Source organism: Schistosoma mansoni, chromosome W (genome assembly GCF_000237925.1).
Source record: "Schistosoma mansoni strain Puerto Rico chromosome W, complete genome".
Classification (NCBI taxonomy): domain Eukaryota; kingdom Metazoa; phylum Platyhelminthes; class Trematoda; order Strigeidida; family Schistosomatidae; genus Schistosoma; species Schistosoma mansoni.
Window position 1 is genome coordinate 51,684,001 of NC_031502.1, and position 19,011 is coordinate 51,703,011.

The 19,011-nt window shown below is 34.0% G+C and overlaps 1 protein-coding gene across 1 annotated transcript; it reads left to right on the forward strand.

Moving 5' to 3' along the window:
* Nucleotides 1–217: 217 nt before the first annotated feature.
* Smp_032280 (hypothetical protein) lies at nt 218–10,281 on the forward strand (the record flags this gene model as incomplete). Its single annotated transcript, XM_018790096.1, has 3 exons — nt 218–1,437; nt 5,566–7,038; nt 9,002–10,281. Exons 1-3 carry the CDS (start codon nt 393–395, stop codon nt 10,279–10,281), a joined length of 3,798 nt encoding a protein of 1,265 aa, XP_018655474.1. The 5' UTR covers nt 218–392.
* Nucleotides 10,282–19,011: the final 8,730 nt, after the last annotated feature.

Consider the following 19,011-nt stretch of genomic DNA (forward strand, 5'->3'; position numbering starts at 1 on the left):
GCAGACACTATAGCCTACATAAATTGATCACTAGGCCAATCTAGACAAACAAAGACCATGAGTTTAAAATTAGTCTAACCAATCAAATTAGTTTATTGGGACAGGTTGTGTATGAACGTGTCTATTTACTAATTTGAATTCATACATTGGAGAGTACGTATTCAGTTGACGCATTTCGTCTGAATTTTACATTTTCTTTGATGATTACCTGTGAGACTAGGCTGAATATTGTATTCCAACTTTAGCTTATTAATGGAGTTAACATGTACATTAGGATTGTTATATCATCTAATCAGTCATAATTGAATAATACGATTAATCATTGTTAAACCGATGGCGTACAAATCCCGGTGACTGTCGTTTCAATTTTTGCTCAAGTTTCTCCATTAATAATGCCAACTGTAAGTATGGCTAATTTCGATAGCGAAGACCTATTGAGTGCTAGGCTCCTATCATTTATGGCTAATGGTGATCAATCGAACTCGGAGGGGCAGTATCATATGAGTGGAAATACTGACTTTAATACATCAAATTTTTGTTCGCTTATGTCGGAATCTGGAAATGCAAGTTTCAACATTAATTCACCAGGTCACCGAAACGTCCAAACCTCACTAATTTACGACAGAACATCTAGTGGGATATCTTTAAGTCCTTCGAATGAAAATGGAGTATATGGTGGGGTACCTGTTAGTCCCATATCAGGGCCAAGTACCCCTCCTCCGACTGTTATGTCTCAAGCTGATTTGGCCGATAATTTCCCGAATATGCGTTACAACCATATTGGAGTACCTCCTTACTCAGCACTTACGTCTCCATGTCTAGGTAACAAGTTGGGATCCATCCCACAACATTCATTGTTAAATTTGAACAACGGAGCTGGTGATCGTCACAGTTTGCAAAACTCTCCATTTTACAATCACTATCCTGGAAATTTGCAGACACATTTACAGCGACAATATCCTGGGTTGTCACCAGGACCTGCTGGGACATTATTTTCTAATGGGGTGGGTGGGTTTGGTACTACGTCACAAAATCTAATATCAAAAAATGGATTGTATCAGGATGCTGCATTTTCACTTCCCGGTTTTCGTCCTACAAACTCAAGTTCCACATACTGCCCTCAGCGAGAACTGTTTCCCACCATCCAGTCATCCCATCCAAGTAACAGCTGCCATAACTTTGTGGGTCCTGGTCTTTTGATGCAAGATCGTTTACACTACTATGCTATCGCACAAAAGCATGGGTTTATAGTTGGTGCTGAATTGGAGCGGATTAAGGAAAACTCACGCCGTTCTACAAGTCAGTCTTACGGCAGGATTTCAGCATATTTTCGTAATCGTTATGGTGAAACAGAAGCTAAAACCAAAGCAGCGTACCTCCAACTAGGAGTGCGGGTGCCAAGCAAGGATCATGTTTCAGAAATTGTTGGAAAAGGTGGTAAGTATCAGTTTACAAGATGACACTTTTTTAAATACTTATGCACTTTGTATGCTGTTAATTTCTATGTTCAGCCGTGACACAGTATAACCTCTTTTCACTACCCAACTTATACCATATCTATAATCTTGATAGTAGTTCCATCTTATCCTTCCAATTTCGTTTGTTTTTTGTCCTGAAATATGGAGATTTCAAAATGTTAAAATTTCTTATTTTACTTAGCACGTACGTGGTATTAATAGATATCCAGTAACCTCTATAATTAGAGGTTATATTTTTTATGCGACGGTCTGGGTAATCTTCCTAAGTTAACCACATAGGTGCGTGTATTTGTGGGTGTACCAAGTATTCATGTGTCTTAGGAGCAGTAGGTCAATAGATTCCTAAGATGTCTTTCATTTGGGCTTTAATGATCTTAAAGTATACCCATTATTCATAGAAAGATATGATTAAGAACTCTTCAGCAGAATGTCTACTCATTAAGTATATGCGGCAGCCATCATATGTTAAAATTGTTTTCTTTTCGCCAGTTATCATAGCTCTTTCTTCACAAAGAGAACAAGTAGTTTAACGTTGTGGATATGTGTCTGAGTTCGAGATAGCTAATTCGAACATATGCTAACATCATTAGACCTATAAATGGCAGATATTTTCACAAGCGCTGCATTATAAACCCAAACTGGCGTTTTCTCAGTTAAGGTAGTCAGGTTATTTATACAAATCATGTGAGATGTTTTGTGCTCATGCTTGACGCGCAATTCTTCCTAATCTACATGTAATGTACCATTTCGATGTTGGCGTTTTCATGTCATTTTGTATGACTAAGGTAATTTCCGGTTATGTATGTGACTTTATTGGTCTTGAAGATTAGGATCTAGTCAGTATAATTTTATTTCTGGAATATCATTTCGGCTTCTCATAACTGACTTTCATTGATATCGAACAGCTTGACATAGTGGGTTAATTTGCTTTTGTAATGAGGTGTCGGTACAAATCATCAAATTCTCGGTTTCCATACACTAAGTCCTTCTGAACTTTAGTTTCTTATATTTTTTTTAGTTTCTTGGTGTCCTGGACTTTTTATGTAGTGAAACAGTATGAAAGTATTTCGGTTCCATTTTTATCCTTAGAAGTAACTGTTGTTGTGTAACTTAAATTCCAAATTGTTTTAATGTAAATACTCACACTTTGAAAGTATGAGGACTGCGTGATTCACGTCTGAACTGCAACAATAAACACAATCTAATAAATATTAGTTCATTTATTCGGTTTTAAGGTTTATGTTATGACCGTAAGCTCACAGTTGCGTACAATGAATGGACCGGTTTTTTCAAGATGGTCATATATATTGCATTGTGTAATCTGTTTTGTATAATTTTCGTGGTAGATTTGCTGCTCCTTGGTGACAACAATCAAATTTCAACCATTAAGTCGTCCCTTAAACGATAATATGAGGTTGCATAACTTCTACAGAATACACATAAAGGGGGGTAAAACTAATAAGTTTGTATTGGATTATAGTTTGGATGTGGTAAGAATTAGAATGTATCTCAATAATTAAAAATATTAGAAAGACTAAATAAAATTATATAGAAAACGGTTACCATTAAACATCACGGGACAAATAATAAATGGGGTGATACGGAGATCTTCAAATTAAAAAAAAATTAATGGAAATGTTACCGATTGAGCCCAAGGTAAAGACAATCAGGACGTACTTCTACTGTTTTAAGGAGTTCGAAACTAACAAATCTTAGCAGATTTGGGTGGATTCTGCCTTGAAACTGTTAGGTGGTCAATTAAGCGATCAAAGCCAATTGAATATTCAAGGGCAGAACTGTATTACTTTCCTCACCCTAGTAGTATTAAAATGAATTATATTCTCGTATGTTAAAGATAAACACGCTACGGTCTATGTATCGTACTCGACAGGAGCAAGTAAACTGCTAAATCTACGTAGAGGCAACCAGATGAGGGAACGTATCGTCTACGGACAGTTTCTTGATTTGTGAGAGTTGTTTTTCCTATCACGTTAATCTCCAGTATTAGGTTTCCTAACGACATCTTGATCCTAGTAGTGTTTATTGGGCAACAGTACACTGATATTAGCAGTATGTCAAATATATCATTACACCACATTTTTCTATGCCATTTTGAGAGATAACATCTTGCGTTGAGGCAGGCGGTGGTTCGGCATACGTATTACACGTCTTAGTCACCTCAGTTGGCGAATATTCACTACTTCACCTACTAGTTTGTTATTTCTATCTATTGTCCCGCGTCTGACTTCAGGATCGTTCACTCAGTAGTCCCAACAATTAAGCAATGACTCGAAGGACTGTGTCCAACAGTCGTGAACGCTTAAGAATATATTTCTCACTGCGTATCTTCCAAACACAACCAAAATCTGAAAAATGAATAATTTTTAAATTACAGACGTACAACTTCCCAATTGGAGTCAGCCTTTACTGTTGACATCAGTAGCACTAGCTAACCAGTTCGTCCGGGCTTTGTTAATACTGGTTGGGTATTGCCAAATCTATTGATTAACAAGAATTCGCCTACAAATATCACTCATTTCTCTACCCAATTAATTCCATAATTAGAGAAAAGCTGTCTTGCAGCTTTTTAAATTGCATTATTGTTACAATCTCTGTCGTCTCATGGGATTTGTTAGCTGTAAAATAGCTAGGCTAATTGAAAATAGTAGTTTGATACAAAATGTACCTATCAAGGAACAACACAGGATGAGAAAATCCATCCGTTCCTGACAGATCATAATGTAAGGAAGAATGTTTACTACAGTAAAAGGAATATTTAGTTTTTTGTATGTAGAAAACATATTATTGCTTTTCTGTCCTTCAATTCGATGTTATCTTCTTTCTAGAAACATAAAGGCATGGATTTTGATTGATCTATTTTGTAATAAAACCTGGGTTTATTGATTAGGCTCGTATGAAATTATCTAAATCTGTTGTTTTGTATAGCTCGATATTGTTGGTATCTGTTTTTGAGTGATTATTTCCTGGTGCTGTCTGGATTTAAAGTGGAAATATCTCTAGACACATTGTTTACTGTCGTATCTTTGTGTTAGGAAAGTGTAATATGTAATGAAAAATTCACTGGTAAAACCCTGCATAAATGAAATGAAGCACATCTATTGTATCAAGCTTTTAATATTATAACATAAAAACTATTGAAACCACTAGTTGTCAAGTTTTATCTTTTAGGAACTTGTTGATAAGTGAAGATGCAACCATATATTTCAGTAATCACTCACTAATCCTTTATATCGGACTATTGGCCATCTGTTTATATGAGAGTACTTTATATTCTCCCATCAATCAACCTAAAATGCATAGAATCACTCTAAGCCTGTGATTGGATAATTAATTAACAAAAGTTCCTTATTATTGGACGACATCGAGGTTGTCAGTAATGATTGTCAATTTGACTATTATCATTAAGATTTTCAGCTAGTGTAAATATAATCGTTTTTCAAATATCCAACTTTTATTTGGTTGAATGATTACTGTTTAACTTTCCAAAATGTACAGTTTTTTTTACAAGTTTCTCAGTAACATTTAGGAAGTGTTTTTATTGGTTCCACTTTAAAAAGTAGTCTAGAAACACTCATCCTGACCCAGCAATCGAACATAGTATAAAGTGTGCGTTCTTGTCATCCCAAACATTACCATGTCCAGCTGTTTGTTTTCTATGATTATCGTCTTTGAATTACTAATCTCTGTGGATTAGTAAATTCTCAGTAATAATAAGTCTTTTTTCAATATCTTGAAATTACAATTGAATGACAGCGCAAACAGTGAAGGTGCAGTGATCTGAATCATCCATTTCTTCAGCATATTTGGATACCTTTTTGTAAAGTCGTTTAGTGGAAGTTAGTGGGTTATTTTGGTTTTGGCGGGAATTTTCTCAATTTTGATTCGATATTAATTTCACATTTTTAACAACATTATTTATTTTGCCAACGCTCTATATGTCTTCACTGTGTTGATTGTAATCAGCTGATAACTATTTATTTATCTCATTCCAACAAAACTAATTGCCTAAAATGTTCGTAACTCTACCAAAATAGTTAGCGATTCTTGCCTTTTACAACCTTTTTAGGTCAAAAAATCAAATTGATACGTGAAGAAACTGGCGCTTTAATTACAACACCTGGTGAACAAGAAGAACATGTGTTTATCATTGAAGCTCCCCCAGAAATAGCGATGCGTGTTGCTCATCATCTAGCCACCAGGGCACAAGAAATAACTCAAAGTAAGATTGTTGCAGGCGAAAGAAGACGTGGTTCTACTAGTTCCCAGCCATGTGGTACAGATAGCGGAGTAAATATGACTAATGCGTCTACTGGTAACTCAGGACCAAACTTAACGCCTGGTGGTTCAAACAACTTCGTTATTTCTAACACATGTCCTGCTTCTGGGCTTTTATCACTAAGCAACAGTGTGAATAACTCACCACTTCATCCATCTACAACTGTAAATGCACATTTCAATGGTGTTATTCTTTCTTCAAACAGCTCTGTTCGTAGTTCAAATGCAACCATATTTACTCCCTCATTCTCAAGTTTACCAGCTAGTCCAGGAAACTCGAATTCATTGGGCAGTCAGTTACAAACGAATACAATAACGAGCACTGGCATGTTTTCAAGCACAAGTACACCTGGTAGTCGTGTGCTTTTGGCACGTGGTCGAATATCTGTTCCTCAGGAAATGGTGGGTAAGATAATTGGCACTCAGGGGTCAATCATTACTACTATACAAAAGGATACTGGCACGGAGATAAAAAGCCCTCCTAAAGAAGCTGTACGTGGTCCAAATGCAACGTCTGAATTCGAAATTTCGGCATATCAAGGTTTAGGCTTAAGTTCGAACCAGGCTGCTGAATGTAGAGTGCAACAAGCCAAGCAGTTGATTGGTCACTTAGTAATGAGACAGTTGGAACGACGCGCCAGCGAGGAGGTGGAAGAGGCTTCTGGATCATCTAATATAAGCTCTGAAGATCAAAGAGTTAATGGTCCCAGTGCATCGACAGTATCTAGTGTTTGTAACAGCACTTCAAAAACAAACGGTGGTGGTAATAATGGTTGGATGTGGCCTGATGTTGCTCAAATGGATTCACAAGAAGCTCGTGAAGTTTTAGATCGCATACTTGTGGAGTCCAAAAATAAAACTCGTCGAGCCAAAGAGCTCGCTGTTGTTTCTACAGGGCCTGCATCAACATCTGTATGTTCGATAACCACTATGAATACGCAGAGTTCGTTACTTAATCTAAAAGGTTGTAATGGTTCTCAAAGTTTATCTGGAGATAATCAACATTCTAATCATTTTCAGTCTCACTTACTGAATGGGACTTATTTTGACAGTGCTCAAACGAATGGCTGTGAGGATGTAATTTCTGGTGATGCTTCTGCTTGTAATGGCAACTCAAGCAATCAGTGTGCACTAAATAATGACTCAAGAATGTTAACAACTCCATTTAGTCTAAACAATGGCCACTTTAATCATCGTTCTTCAACTACATCAACTGACGGTGCATCTAATGGATTCCAAATGTGTATTCCACGTACTGTTCAGAGTAAGTATTCTTGGTTTCTGTTTTTTGTGTCTTGATTTGTGTTAATAGATTATAATTAACAAAGACTACTTTCAATAGAAGCATTATAAATGTGGTGAATTATCTACACCATAGTCAATTTTAAGGTTCGTGAGAAATATTTAGCTGTAATACGGTCACTTTTTACCAATATAACGCATAATAGTTTGTGAACCATTGTCACGTACCTGTTATAAAGTGACTTTGTGAATGCAACGTCTATTTTTGTTTATCCGCTGAATATAGTATTAAAATCAGTTCATTTTTTTGTTAATTTATGTATGAAAAAGCTTTTGTTTTATTATGGGACTAAAAATAATGTCACTACACGATATATCAACTTTGTGAAGAAATGGGGATCCATATGGAAGGGAAAAATTAATTTTCACAAGAACTCAGTCGCCGTATATTCCTATAAAAAAACCATACTATTCCAGAACAACACAAATTAACATACTACAGAGTGATTCCCATCGACTTCTGTTCTGAAGCGTATTCGATAACATCTCAAATCAAGAAAGGGATATGCATTATCTGTAGGGTCTTGTTCAGGAGGTGTTATGTAATGGTCACTAAACCCAGTTACTTTTCATTGCTAACATATGATACGTTTGCGATTCTCTTTGTTTGCTCCATTCATTTCCATCGTCAAGTGTTTGATTTACAAAGATATGAGATGTCATGCAAAATATCTTTCCGAAATATAAAGGTCAGTGTTTTAGGATAATATCAAGCGTTAAGTAAACCTCTAATCTCGTTAATCTTTGCACTACTTCCCCATATGTTGCAGATAGTTCTGAGTCAAAATTGGTTGAATATTCATATGTTAGAGAGGTCTGATTTCACATATTTAAAAAATTACCAACAAAATATGGGTTGTTCATATCTAACCTTTTATGACCAGAGCTACATCGTCAAAGTCGTTCCAAACTGACGGTACTGTTTAAAAATTGGGTTCCTTTAACTGTGTAGCACATAGGACGTCTACATCAATTTTAAGCTCACTTATTGTTTTTCACCGACCTTAAATTCATCTGTACAGTAAAATCAGTCCATTCAGTGTACTGATGAGTTGCAACATGTTGACAAAATATATATGTAATTTATGTCGCGAAAGGCATAGGAATGAGTTCAGACATGTCCGTTTATAAAATATGGATTTGTAAGTATATATATATATATATATAACGCGTTGCAACTCATCAGTATGTTGACCGGATTGATTTTATTGCATAGATTAAATTAAAATCACTGAGGAACAAAGGTAATATGACACTAAAGTACCAAAAATTCTTTCTTTACAGGTCATAGAACGCTTCCATTTACCTCGTGCTGATGTAAACTGAATATCTAGGTATTTGACTCATTTGTGTCAGTGATGGGAATTGACTAGTTGTATCATACTATAAACATCAGTTCAGATATTGTTGGGCTTCGAATTAATACTATTTTCGTCTAGATGAACTCAGAATAGCTAATACTGAAAATTTCCAACTTTTTATCACTGTAAGGGCTGTGCACAGAGTTTGTTATCAGGGATTCTTATAGCTAATGCGTTAAGGTAGTTAAAATGTGTAAATAATTTCAGCTTGAGAAATTCGATATATCGTACTCCGCAGACTGAAAATGATGGAGAAATATTTACAGAGGTACTTAGACTTTTCTACATTATCTCAAACCAACACGTTTAGGGGTTCGGCACTGTTTTCTTCTGTCCTGCTTGAATGGAAACAATTATACATTTAAATAGAGATCGATATTGTTTTCGAATTATCTTTTATGAATAGTTAAAATGACAAAACTTGGTGACCTTTGTTATTTATTGCTTAAAAGCCTATACTTTTATTTTCTACAACAGGCTTCGACTTATCTCTACCAAATGATTTCCTTACTAATATAAATCGTGCCCCTGGTTCTAATTTGGTTTCTGACATATGGAACTCAGTAGCTCCGCCATTCACCTCAGTTCCAACGGATTCCAGTTCACAACTTCATGGTTACGTTGGCTCTAGTTCCACACTAAATAATATAATGAATCCGTCATCACCTAGTCGTAATGGCAATTCTATCAATTGTTCAAATCGTATTATAAGTAGTCGTACATTAGATAATTCTTTCGACACTGCAATTTTCAACTTCAGCGACACAAGACGGGAAACAGATGGTGACATCAGCCCAACTATCTTGCTTCATGACCGTTTACAACATGAACAAGATCTACACCAACCTCTAACTCGTCGACATAGTGATTGGATCGTCCCTTCTTCTCATTTGCTGACTGAGCTTTCAGCTGATTCAGGGGATACTGCTTCTTCACCAGGTCGTCATAATGTAGTTATCGATAGTGAACCAAATTCACAGTCATATTCGGTAAACAACTTTAATTTTATCCATGATTTAGATCAGTTATGTTTGAGCTCGTCCTGTGATAAAGATGCTGCTACCAATGTTACTACCACGATATGCACCACATTGAATAACTGTGTAACTATTTGTCCTCCTGGTTTTGAAACACATGACCTCAACGAAAACGAATCTGTCTTCAGTCTTAAAACTAAGGAGTCGCTGGTAAATTCTACTAAACTCTGGTCATCTTCAAATCCTAGTAAAACTCACTGTACTGGTAATATTACTAGTAATACTATAAATGGTGTTAAAAATATTAATATTTCTCATAATCTACCACCACCATGTACTGAATCACTTGTTGGATCAAGAATATTTTCTAATACTTCTGTACTGCAACGTTTGTTCAATAATCCAACAAGTCAAGCCTGCAATCCAATTCCTACGAATAACAATGATCTTAATATGTCCGGCCGTTTGAACAGTTTCTTTTGGCCTCAAGCTAATAATGATCACATTCCGATTTGTTGTTCATCAAATAACATTGACGATTCTTTTGGATTTTCTTATTTGGAAAGTGAGAATCAGTTTCAACACCATCAAAGTGATGCTGCTACGCGAAGTTCATCATTTTTTCCTGAAAATTTAAACGAATACACCGGTTCGATTGGGATTAATAATGGTAGTAATAATGGTAATAATAATAATAAAGGAGCAGAAAATACAGCTAATAATAGTAGTAGTCAATCTGCACGTTGTGGTGCTATTGGTGAAGGTCGTCGTCGAAGACGCCCTAGTCCAAATCTGTTGTCAACTAACAACGATACTATGGCTTTATCAGTTTCATCTTCATTGGCGTCTATTACAGAAGTGGCCTAGATAATCCCGCTTCATGGTAATCTGTAGCAATTTTAGCCTTTAAACTATTTAAGTGATCTTTTTATTTCACTTAAAATATTAGTAAATTATGGACTTAGGCATGCAATAGATTATTGTTATGTATTATTTAATTTTATCAATTTTTCACAATCCTAATATCACTTTGGTGGTATGTATTACATTTGTATGTTGACAGTGTGAAACTTCGTTATCGCATTTCGGGAAACTATTAGTACTATTTGATAATGATATACCTGTGGTATTGTTTTTTTTTTAATAATTGCTTTCCTATTTCACAATTGGCTTCCACGAATTGCTTAAGTAAACCCCATCACCTAATCCTCTCTAATTCTTATAACACTCAATGTTGTCCATTTTCAAAGTACTGTACGTACATATGTTCAATCATCTTTCTCTCGAAAATTCCAGTCGTTATACGTATACTTCAATTTTGTCTCTTCTATTAAGTAATTCTTTGATTTACAACAACGATTCTTGTCTTCTCTTTATAATTTCCATTCGAAGACTAATTGCTTCTTTCTGAATTTCAGTATGTTAACGATCGTTTCTCAGGGTTCTTTACTTGTGTCACACTATCGTTATCTATTATTGAATGTCGACTCTACTGTTATGTATATCCCCCCCGGTTATATTCTCCTTCATAGAGAATTCAATCTTGTTTCACAGGTTTTATCGTTCACAATAAATGTACAAAAACTAAGTCAAAATGTCACTTAGAAGCAAAAGATAAATAGGATAATGAATTTGATTTTTGCTTTCTTTCTAAAAATAAATTTCCTTCCCGGTTCCAAATGACCGTAAACAGAAAAAAATGTAATTGATAAATGTTTACTACTATGAAGAACAATTTGTTTGTCTCTATGCGAATTCTTTTGTTGGATATCTTGATCAGGAAGATATATTCAGGAAATTTTGTTTACTCGAATGCAAGCAAATAGTAACCGATTTTATTTTTCTACTAATTCAGCTAATATCGACATCATCTTATTTCTATTTGATTTACTTAAAAAAAGGGAGACATTAATACGAACTTTATATTTGTCATAATATCTGGTTAAGATTTTCACAAACGAACAGGAATGTGTTATTGTAGCATTTTTTTTCAAATCATTGTGCACTATGATCATCTCCACCAGATCGTTCATATCTTATTTTCTAAATACGCTGTGTGCTGATTATTAATAATGCTATTATTACTACTATTTACTTTAACTGAATCCGTTTACATAATGTCATCCAACCCACTTCTATCTACTTTCTTTACCTAGTTACCCACATTAATGTTATTTGCAGCTCTTGTTAAATTTCATAATATAATTTGATATCTAACATCATATTGTATTGTCATCAATATTTTCATACATATAATAATTTGTCTTGTTTCCTTCTACTACTACTACTACTTACTATTTAGTTATTTTCCTCTATTGTGTATGTATGTGATCAAGTATTGTTTAATACATTGTTAATTATTCACATCTTGAGAGATTATAAAAAGTGAATGTGTTCAAACAAAATCAAAATATGAATTAGACAGTTTTTCAGTTGACACAATGAAGTGAAGATTTATGACACCGTTCTATTTGTGGTTGTTGTTGTTGTTGAATGAGGTTCTTTTTCTTATCCATAAAATTATGATATATATACACATACACACTTATGCTTTATAGTTCTATCAATTATATTTCATATTTATGTATTGGTTATTCGTTTCCTGTTGATCATTGTCTTTATTGTTTCTACTATTATCACTACTATTTTCCTTTATATTTGTAATACCGCTGTTATTATTGTCATTATTATTAATGTTACCATTAACATAATTTTTTTAGGTCCTTATTTAAGCGATCATAAAATTAATAATGTTCACCTAATTTGTGTCAGATTTATTTATGCATACAACATATACTATCAGGTTTCTTTATCCTTTTGTCTCTAAGATCTAAATAAAAAAAGAATTGTTGATCTACAGTAATATCTTTCTACCGGTTCAATTTTCTTTCTTTATGATGTGTATATGTGTAACTATGCACTATGCTGTCTCTGTTATTTATCAAAATCAGGTGACATCTTCCGTCATTTCTAGTTCCTTTTTGTCTGCTGTTCACGGATCCCTTTTTCTATTTATATATATACATATATCGATTGTTATTTTGTAACAGTAAAATGAAATTAATCTTTATATTAGTATGTGTTAAACGAAATAGTTAAAAAAAAATCTTTGAGATGTAATTTATTCAAGATGATAGACATACGTTTTATCTTTTTTTTTGTAGAACATTACTTATCTGTTGTAGACTGCATATTTCTGTTATTCTTGCATTCTCCTTTGAAAATACTCTATCTATCTATTATTATTTTCCCCTTATTTATCTTCTTTTCCTACCACTCTTATCCTCATTGGCTGTCAATCCTATTTTTGTAAATTTGGGTTTTGATGTTTCTCAACTTCCTAATAACATTTAAATTTATTTTCTTCATGTGTTTTTGTGCATTATCTATTTTGTCCACTACAGTAAGTTATATATATATATATATATTATCTCTATTTTCGGTTCATCTACTCTCACAACAAGTTGAGCTTCATCATATATTTCTACTACCTAAGACATTTGTTTTTGGCCTCCAATGAAATTATCAATACCTTTAATATCCTATCTTCTTTTTCCTTACATGAATTTGTTAATTGTCAACACTTAAACACATTTATTATATCTATTCATTATTCTATAATTAGCCCATCATATATACAGGTGAAACAAAACGGTATATTGTTTTGAGTTCTTTTTGTTTTGGTATTCTTAGTGAACTACTGATATATATGTACTGGACTTTTTTATTTTTCACCATTCGTAATATTACAATGTAGCACCTTAAATTATTCATATTAATAAATCTTACATAGACGCATATTATTCTATTTATACCCTTTAAATCATTCATAATTTATAGACCATATTAAACAATGAATTTAAAGCAAATGATATATTCTATATACCTATACATATATGAGTTTTAGTTCAATTTAAATTACATTGTACTTTTCTATTGCATACATTTTCTACGTATATATATACATCTATATATATTTTGTATTACTTCTTGACGATGTCTTCATTTATTCCATGTCTACGTGTGTGTATGTATGTATGTACACGTGCGTGCTACGTGATTTGGAGTTTTTTCTAGGCTTTTTTCTTTTTTTTTTGATGGAGAACAATGTTTGTGTTTATTACCGTTGAGACATATTCTGTTTTCTGCATATTCCTAAATATTGCACACACGTTCATGCGCACGCACTCATTTTAAGACATCAACCAATTTACAACAGATGATAATCTAGAGAAATCTCACCAAAAACAAAAGAGTATCCAAATCTGATCTAAAAAGTATTTTATCAATTCATTTATAATGGAAGAGTTTTTTTTGGATTTGCTTTGCATGATCATATATTATATATATTATGGATTACTCGTCCTCAGTGCTAAATGATATTTTTTAATACAAAAGATCCCGTTTATGATAGAATTTGTCGTCTACCCGGTTGAATAAGAGTGCTTATTATGAAACATTACTAATACCATTTGATTACTTTTATGCACAGCTGTGGCATTTTGTTTATCTTTTTATGTACATGTGTGTGTGTGTGCATTTGTGTAAGTGCATGGATAGACGGTCACAATCTATTATTAGTTCTTATTATGTTTGTTTTCTAGCCTTAATTGCACTATTAAAAAAAAATAATTAAATTCTTGTTATATTTCGTGTTTTTTTCCTCTATTGTTATAATGAGAAAGGGAGAAGAGTATGTTATTTTGCAGTTTACTGGTTGGACGACTTAAATATTACTCGATTGAAGTTGATTACATAACAAGAATTAAATCACCATCAGAATTTCAGTGTGAAATGTCGTGAATCGATAAGAGTGAATATATATTGTCTTTGGAAATTTTTCGACCGTTTAGATGGATTGCTTCAATACATCAATAAGCGTCACTAAAGTAATAAATATTGAGTACAAGTCGCTTCTTGTGGTGGAGATGGCGGTAACTGTTAAGTAAAAGTATTTATATGAGACTAATATTTTAGTACTGATGTTTATATAAAATGGATGAAGTGTGGCTAGCAGTGAAATCCAGGACGGTTCATCCTATTTGTGGCTTGTCAGTTAGATGTATTAGGGTCCCAGAGTTAATAATCACATCGGAACTCGAACCCCGTACAATTTGTTCCAAAACCCGTCACATAATTCATTTAGCTACTGAATCCGTATGTCCATACCTATACCAACGAGTATGAATTTTAATGTAATTTGTGATGGTTTAGTTAATCACATTGATATTTTGAAGGGAATTTGATCATAGTTTCCGTCATGTAATATACCGTAGTGCGGAAATTTATTAGAATTTCGTTATTTTAATAATACATTTAACTAGATCAACTGAATGACTTTGCTTTGAACTGATTTGTATAAAATTTGCGATCATTCATCATTACGTCTATTGTTAATTTCAATCTTCTCAAGTGTTTATCTTAGTAAATGAACTTGAGGTCTCAAACATATCAATTCTAATCTGTAGTCTTTCACCTTTCTATACTTAGGTCTCTATAAGATGAAATAACTAAGCACTACTGATTCCAAAAAATTTTCGAAATGGTTGAGATTGCTTCTCGCATTTTCGGATTTCGTGAAGTGACTTCACAACGGTAGTTTCCCTTGATAAACATCTTACGGTAGGCAGCTGTTCTCCCAGAAGATAGACAACATCGTCTTCTATTTTCCTTTTGTCGGTAGAAGTCCACTGACCTTCAAGTCTCTTGAGTACTACTTGTTCTGTTAGCTTTATTATTTGGTTCCAGTGTCTTAGCTTTCTGCATACATGTGTTTACGAAATCCCTTTGTCCTTAAATTCCCTTGATATTTTCATCACTGCATTGAAACAGTCCAAATTGCTATTTGTTCTCTTCCGAAAAACCAGATTGATTTTATTGTAATCAGCAGTTCTAAACATCCTAGTGGGTAAATCAGGTAAAACAGAAGGACGGATAGAGCTCTTGACAATCTGGTTACACGAACACAACTCCAAATTTTTGTTTGGAATCTACTCAGACATATTTCTAGTACGTACCAACTTTAGGCATGGATAAAAATAATTCCGTAGCAACCTTAAATATTGACTCAACAATGTACACAAGTAAACCATATCAGTTGTCAGTGGAATTGGTTTATCAAAGGCTATTGTTCTTTCTGACACATCTTTGAACTCCAAGTTCTTCCTCTTACAGGTACTTGATTGTTTCTACCCTACTCCAGACAGAGAACCTCCAACAGCTTAGTATTTAAAATGAGGAATTAGCTAAGCACTTACAAGGAAATGATTATCTCGACGTAGGATGTAGCGATTTATAGGTCGTCAGAAAGACAATAAATTCAGTTAACGACCCAGTGGAAAAACGTTCATCGGTTGTTAATGCGGTAAGTGGTGAGAGTAAATTAAATGTACACCAACCAAAGGTTTTCTTCATGAAATGAACGTCTTCAGTATTCGACAACGCTTATGAAAAGAAAGTAATACTAAACAAAATTATCGGGAAGGGAGATTTCTTAAAGTTAGCAGTTTGTGGTAACTTTGGAAATAAAAAGGAACCGCAATCAATTTTCAAACCAACCCGCTGAAGACACGAATAGTTAATTGTCCGCTATCCCATCAGTCTGAGTGGAAGGTTCTTAATGGATATCAAACTTACCTAGAGAACTCATCAACTGTGATTTTCTTTGTAAATTAGTTGAAAAATAACATGTCTGTATTGAGTAATTGGGTTTATTTTATACAATTTCCGCGAAGGTAATTGTTTCATCTATCCCAAAATCATTTCGCCTGTTTCTTTCAATCACCCGATTCTCTAAACTTATGTAAAGTCTTCAAATCTTGTATGACTGTTGTGTAGCTCATCTTAACAACTTCGAATTCTAGACAAACACTACATTGCTCCAAGCCTTCTATATCTATTTGCAAGTGATTTGAATCTGATATAAATTATTCACAACCATAATTATCATATGATCCATTTTATCAGTTTCCGGACTTCTTTTACTACATTGTTCCTCTGTTTTTTTGAATTCCATCTCCAAATGACGCTTTACTTGTTTGCTCACAGATATATCAATATAAATATATAGTTATTAGTAAAAATCTTCGTTGCTCCAGTTCTTTCCGTCATCAATGTCCATTGCTTCATAGTATGTCACTTTAATACAAATATGGTTGTAAGCAGCTGATTAGAAACCACGAAATACAATCAATTCGCATTATTCTGCCTCAATTGTTGCTTTGGCTTTATTCAAGTTCTTAAAACGAAACAATCCCATGAATTGTGTTAATTTGATCACGACAAAAAATGCCTCAGAATTAAATAAACTAAGATTCCGATGAACTGGCAATACCCTGTTTTCAATGAAGTACACTTATTAATATTGCATATTAACATACTAAGGTCATGTCAGTTAACATTTTACAAAAGCGTGACTCTACAGCATCAGCAAATGAAATCATCATAAAGAAAAATTTCCTCTCAAAAAAGCCTAAACTACTAAAGCACACTAAATGTTTTAATTTATCTGGTATGGGCCTAACAGTGGGATTCACGATACGTGTTTCGTTCCGCTTGGGACTCGTCAGCTGGATGTAGTTGTACCCTTGTGTTGACGTTTATATTGGGACAAACCCTATTCCTTTAGTTTTGGGCTCACAGTACGTTATCTACTGAATCCTGATACATACTAACGTTTTTCAACTGGTATGAATGCAAAGGCTTGCATAAATGTCAACTGCTACTGCTTAACTGCAGTTCTGAACATCAATGACCGGATATTACCAGCTGTTACTTACTCTGTTTATTGAAATGGTCTTAATTAATTTTCTATGTAGTTTCTAATAGTTTGACTAATTAGTCATATTATTATTCAAAGTAGTAAAATTATTATTCTCCTCAAACTTTTGATTTTGTTATAGAAGGCATGAAATATACAATTAAGACATTTTAAAGGATATTAATTATCATATATTACTAACAAATATATTTTTATCAGAAGGGGGTTTTTTGTGGAGATTTAGTATTTTCATAGTTGAAATCATGAGTCAATTGAAGCTAGACCACCATCGAAAACCTGGAAGGACTGGACGGTCAGTTCGTCCTATTGTGGGACTCCTAAGCAGTGCTCACCCACGACCTTACCTCGCGAGATTCGAACCTAGGACCTACCAGTCTCGCGCCAGAGCACTTAACCGATAGACCAATGAGCCGGCCGGCATCTAACCGTGTTATTGTCTAACTTCAACCAATCCACGAAGTTGAGAAACCGTTCATCAATTGTCTTCAGTGAGTTGATATCTCACAACAGACGTAGTTTGGACTCCACTTGTCACTCCTTCTCACTAGAACTTCTGGATTTAGCTCTCGAAGTCAGTCACTAGTGAGCATATGATTATTATTATCAGAAGGGGGTTTTTTGTGGTCTAGCTTCAATTGACTCACGCTTTCAACTATGAAAATATATTTTTTGTTATATCCCACGCAAATTAATACAGTGACAGGTTATACAAATTCACTTTAACCAAGAATAACTTGACACTGACATTATTCAAACCTATTATGATTTTAATTGTACTAAAAATATTTTGCATTGTTTCCTTTTTTACTACTTAAATTTGTGTTAATTTAATTTCGGTTATTTATTCACTCTGAAGAATGACTTACATTAAGTCATGAATACAATTTTTTTACTCATTAGGAGTTCAACCACGTCTGTTATGAGATTTCAACTCACTGAAGACAATTGGTGAACGGTTGCTCAAACATCGTGGATTGGTTAAGGTTAGACATTAACACCGTTAGATGCCGGCCGGCTCAGTGGTCTATCGGTTAAGTATTCTGGCTCGAGACTGGTAGGTCCTGGATTCAGATCTCGCGAGGCGGGATCGTGGATGCGCACTTCTGAGGAGTGAGTCCTACAATAGAACGAGACGGCCGTCCAGTGCTTCGAGTTTCTCCATGGTGGTCTAGCTTCAATTGACTCATGATTTCAACTATGAAAATACTGAAATCTTCACAAAACCCTTTCTGATCATTAGGATAAAACAAAAATTTATTTATTATTAACTTTCTACCCAATAATCAATTAATTTGAAACTATCAAGTCAAACCTTACTATGGATACCTATATCATATATTACATTGTTAATATAATATTGTGTCATTGTACTTTCATGATAATACATGATATCCATATATAAGAACTTTCATCTAAATTAGAGCGAATAGTTTCACAGTATTTAGGCGCCGAGTTGATGTAAGGAAATATTCCTTGAAAAAGCTTGGACTAGATTGCCAAGCGAAACGTTGGATTTACTTCAAATTCATTCACTGAGATTTTACAAAAATATATTATTCCTATTTAATGTCATACATGATGTCTGTTTGAATTTATCATCAAGGTTACAATGGCATGCGGAAGCTAGAATAAGATATATGGGTTCGACATAGGACCAACCACTACAAAGTAAAGGAAGAGGATTGAATGTGAGGTTAGCAACTACACATCCTTAAAAAAAACTCTCTAAGGTATATATATCTATATACTTTTGGATATCCAGTTTACTATTTCTAACCAACTTAATAAATTCAATCAGCCTTATATAACGTATCTGA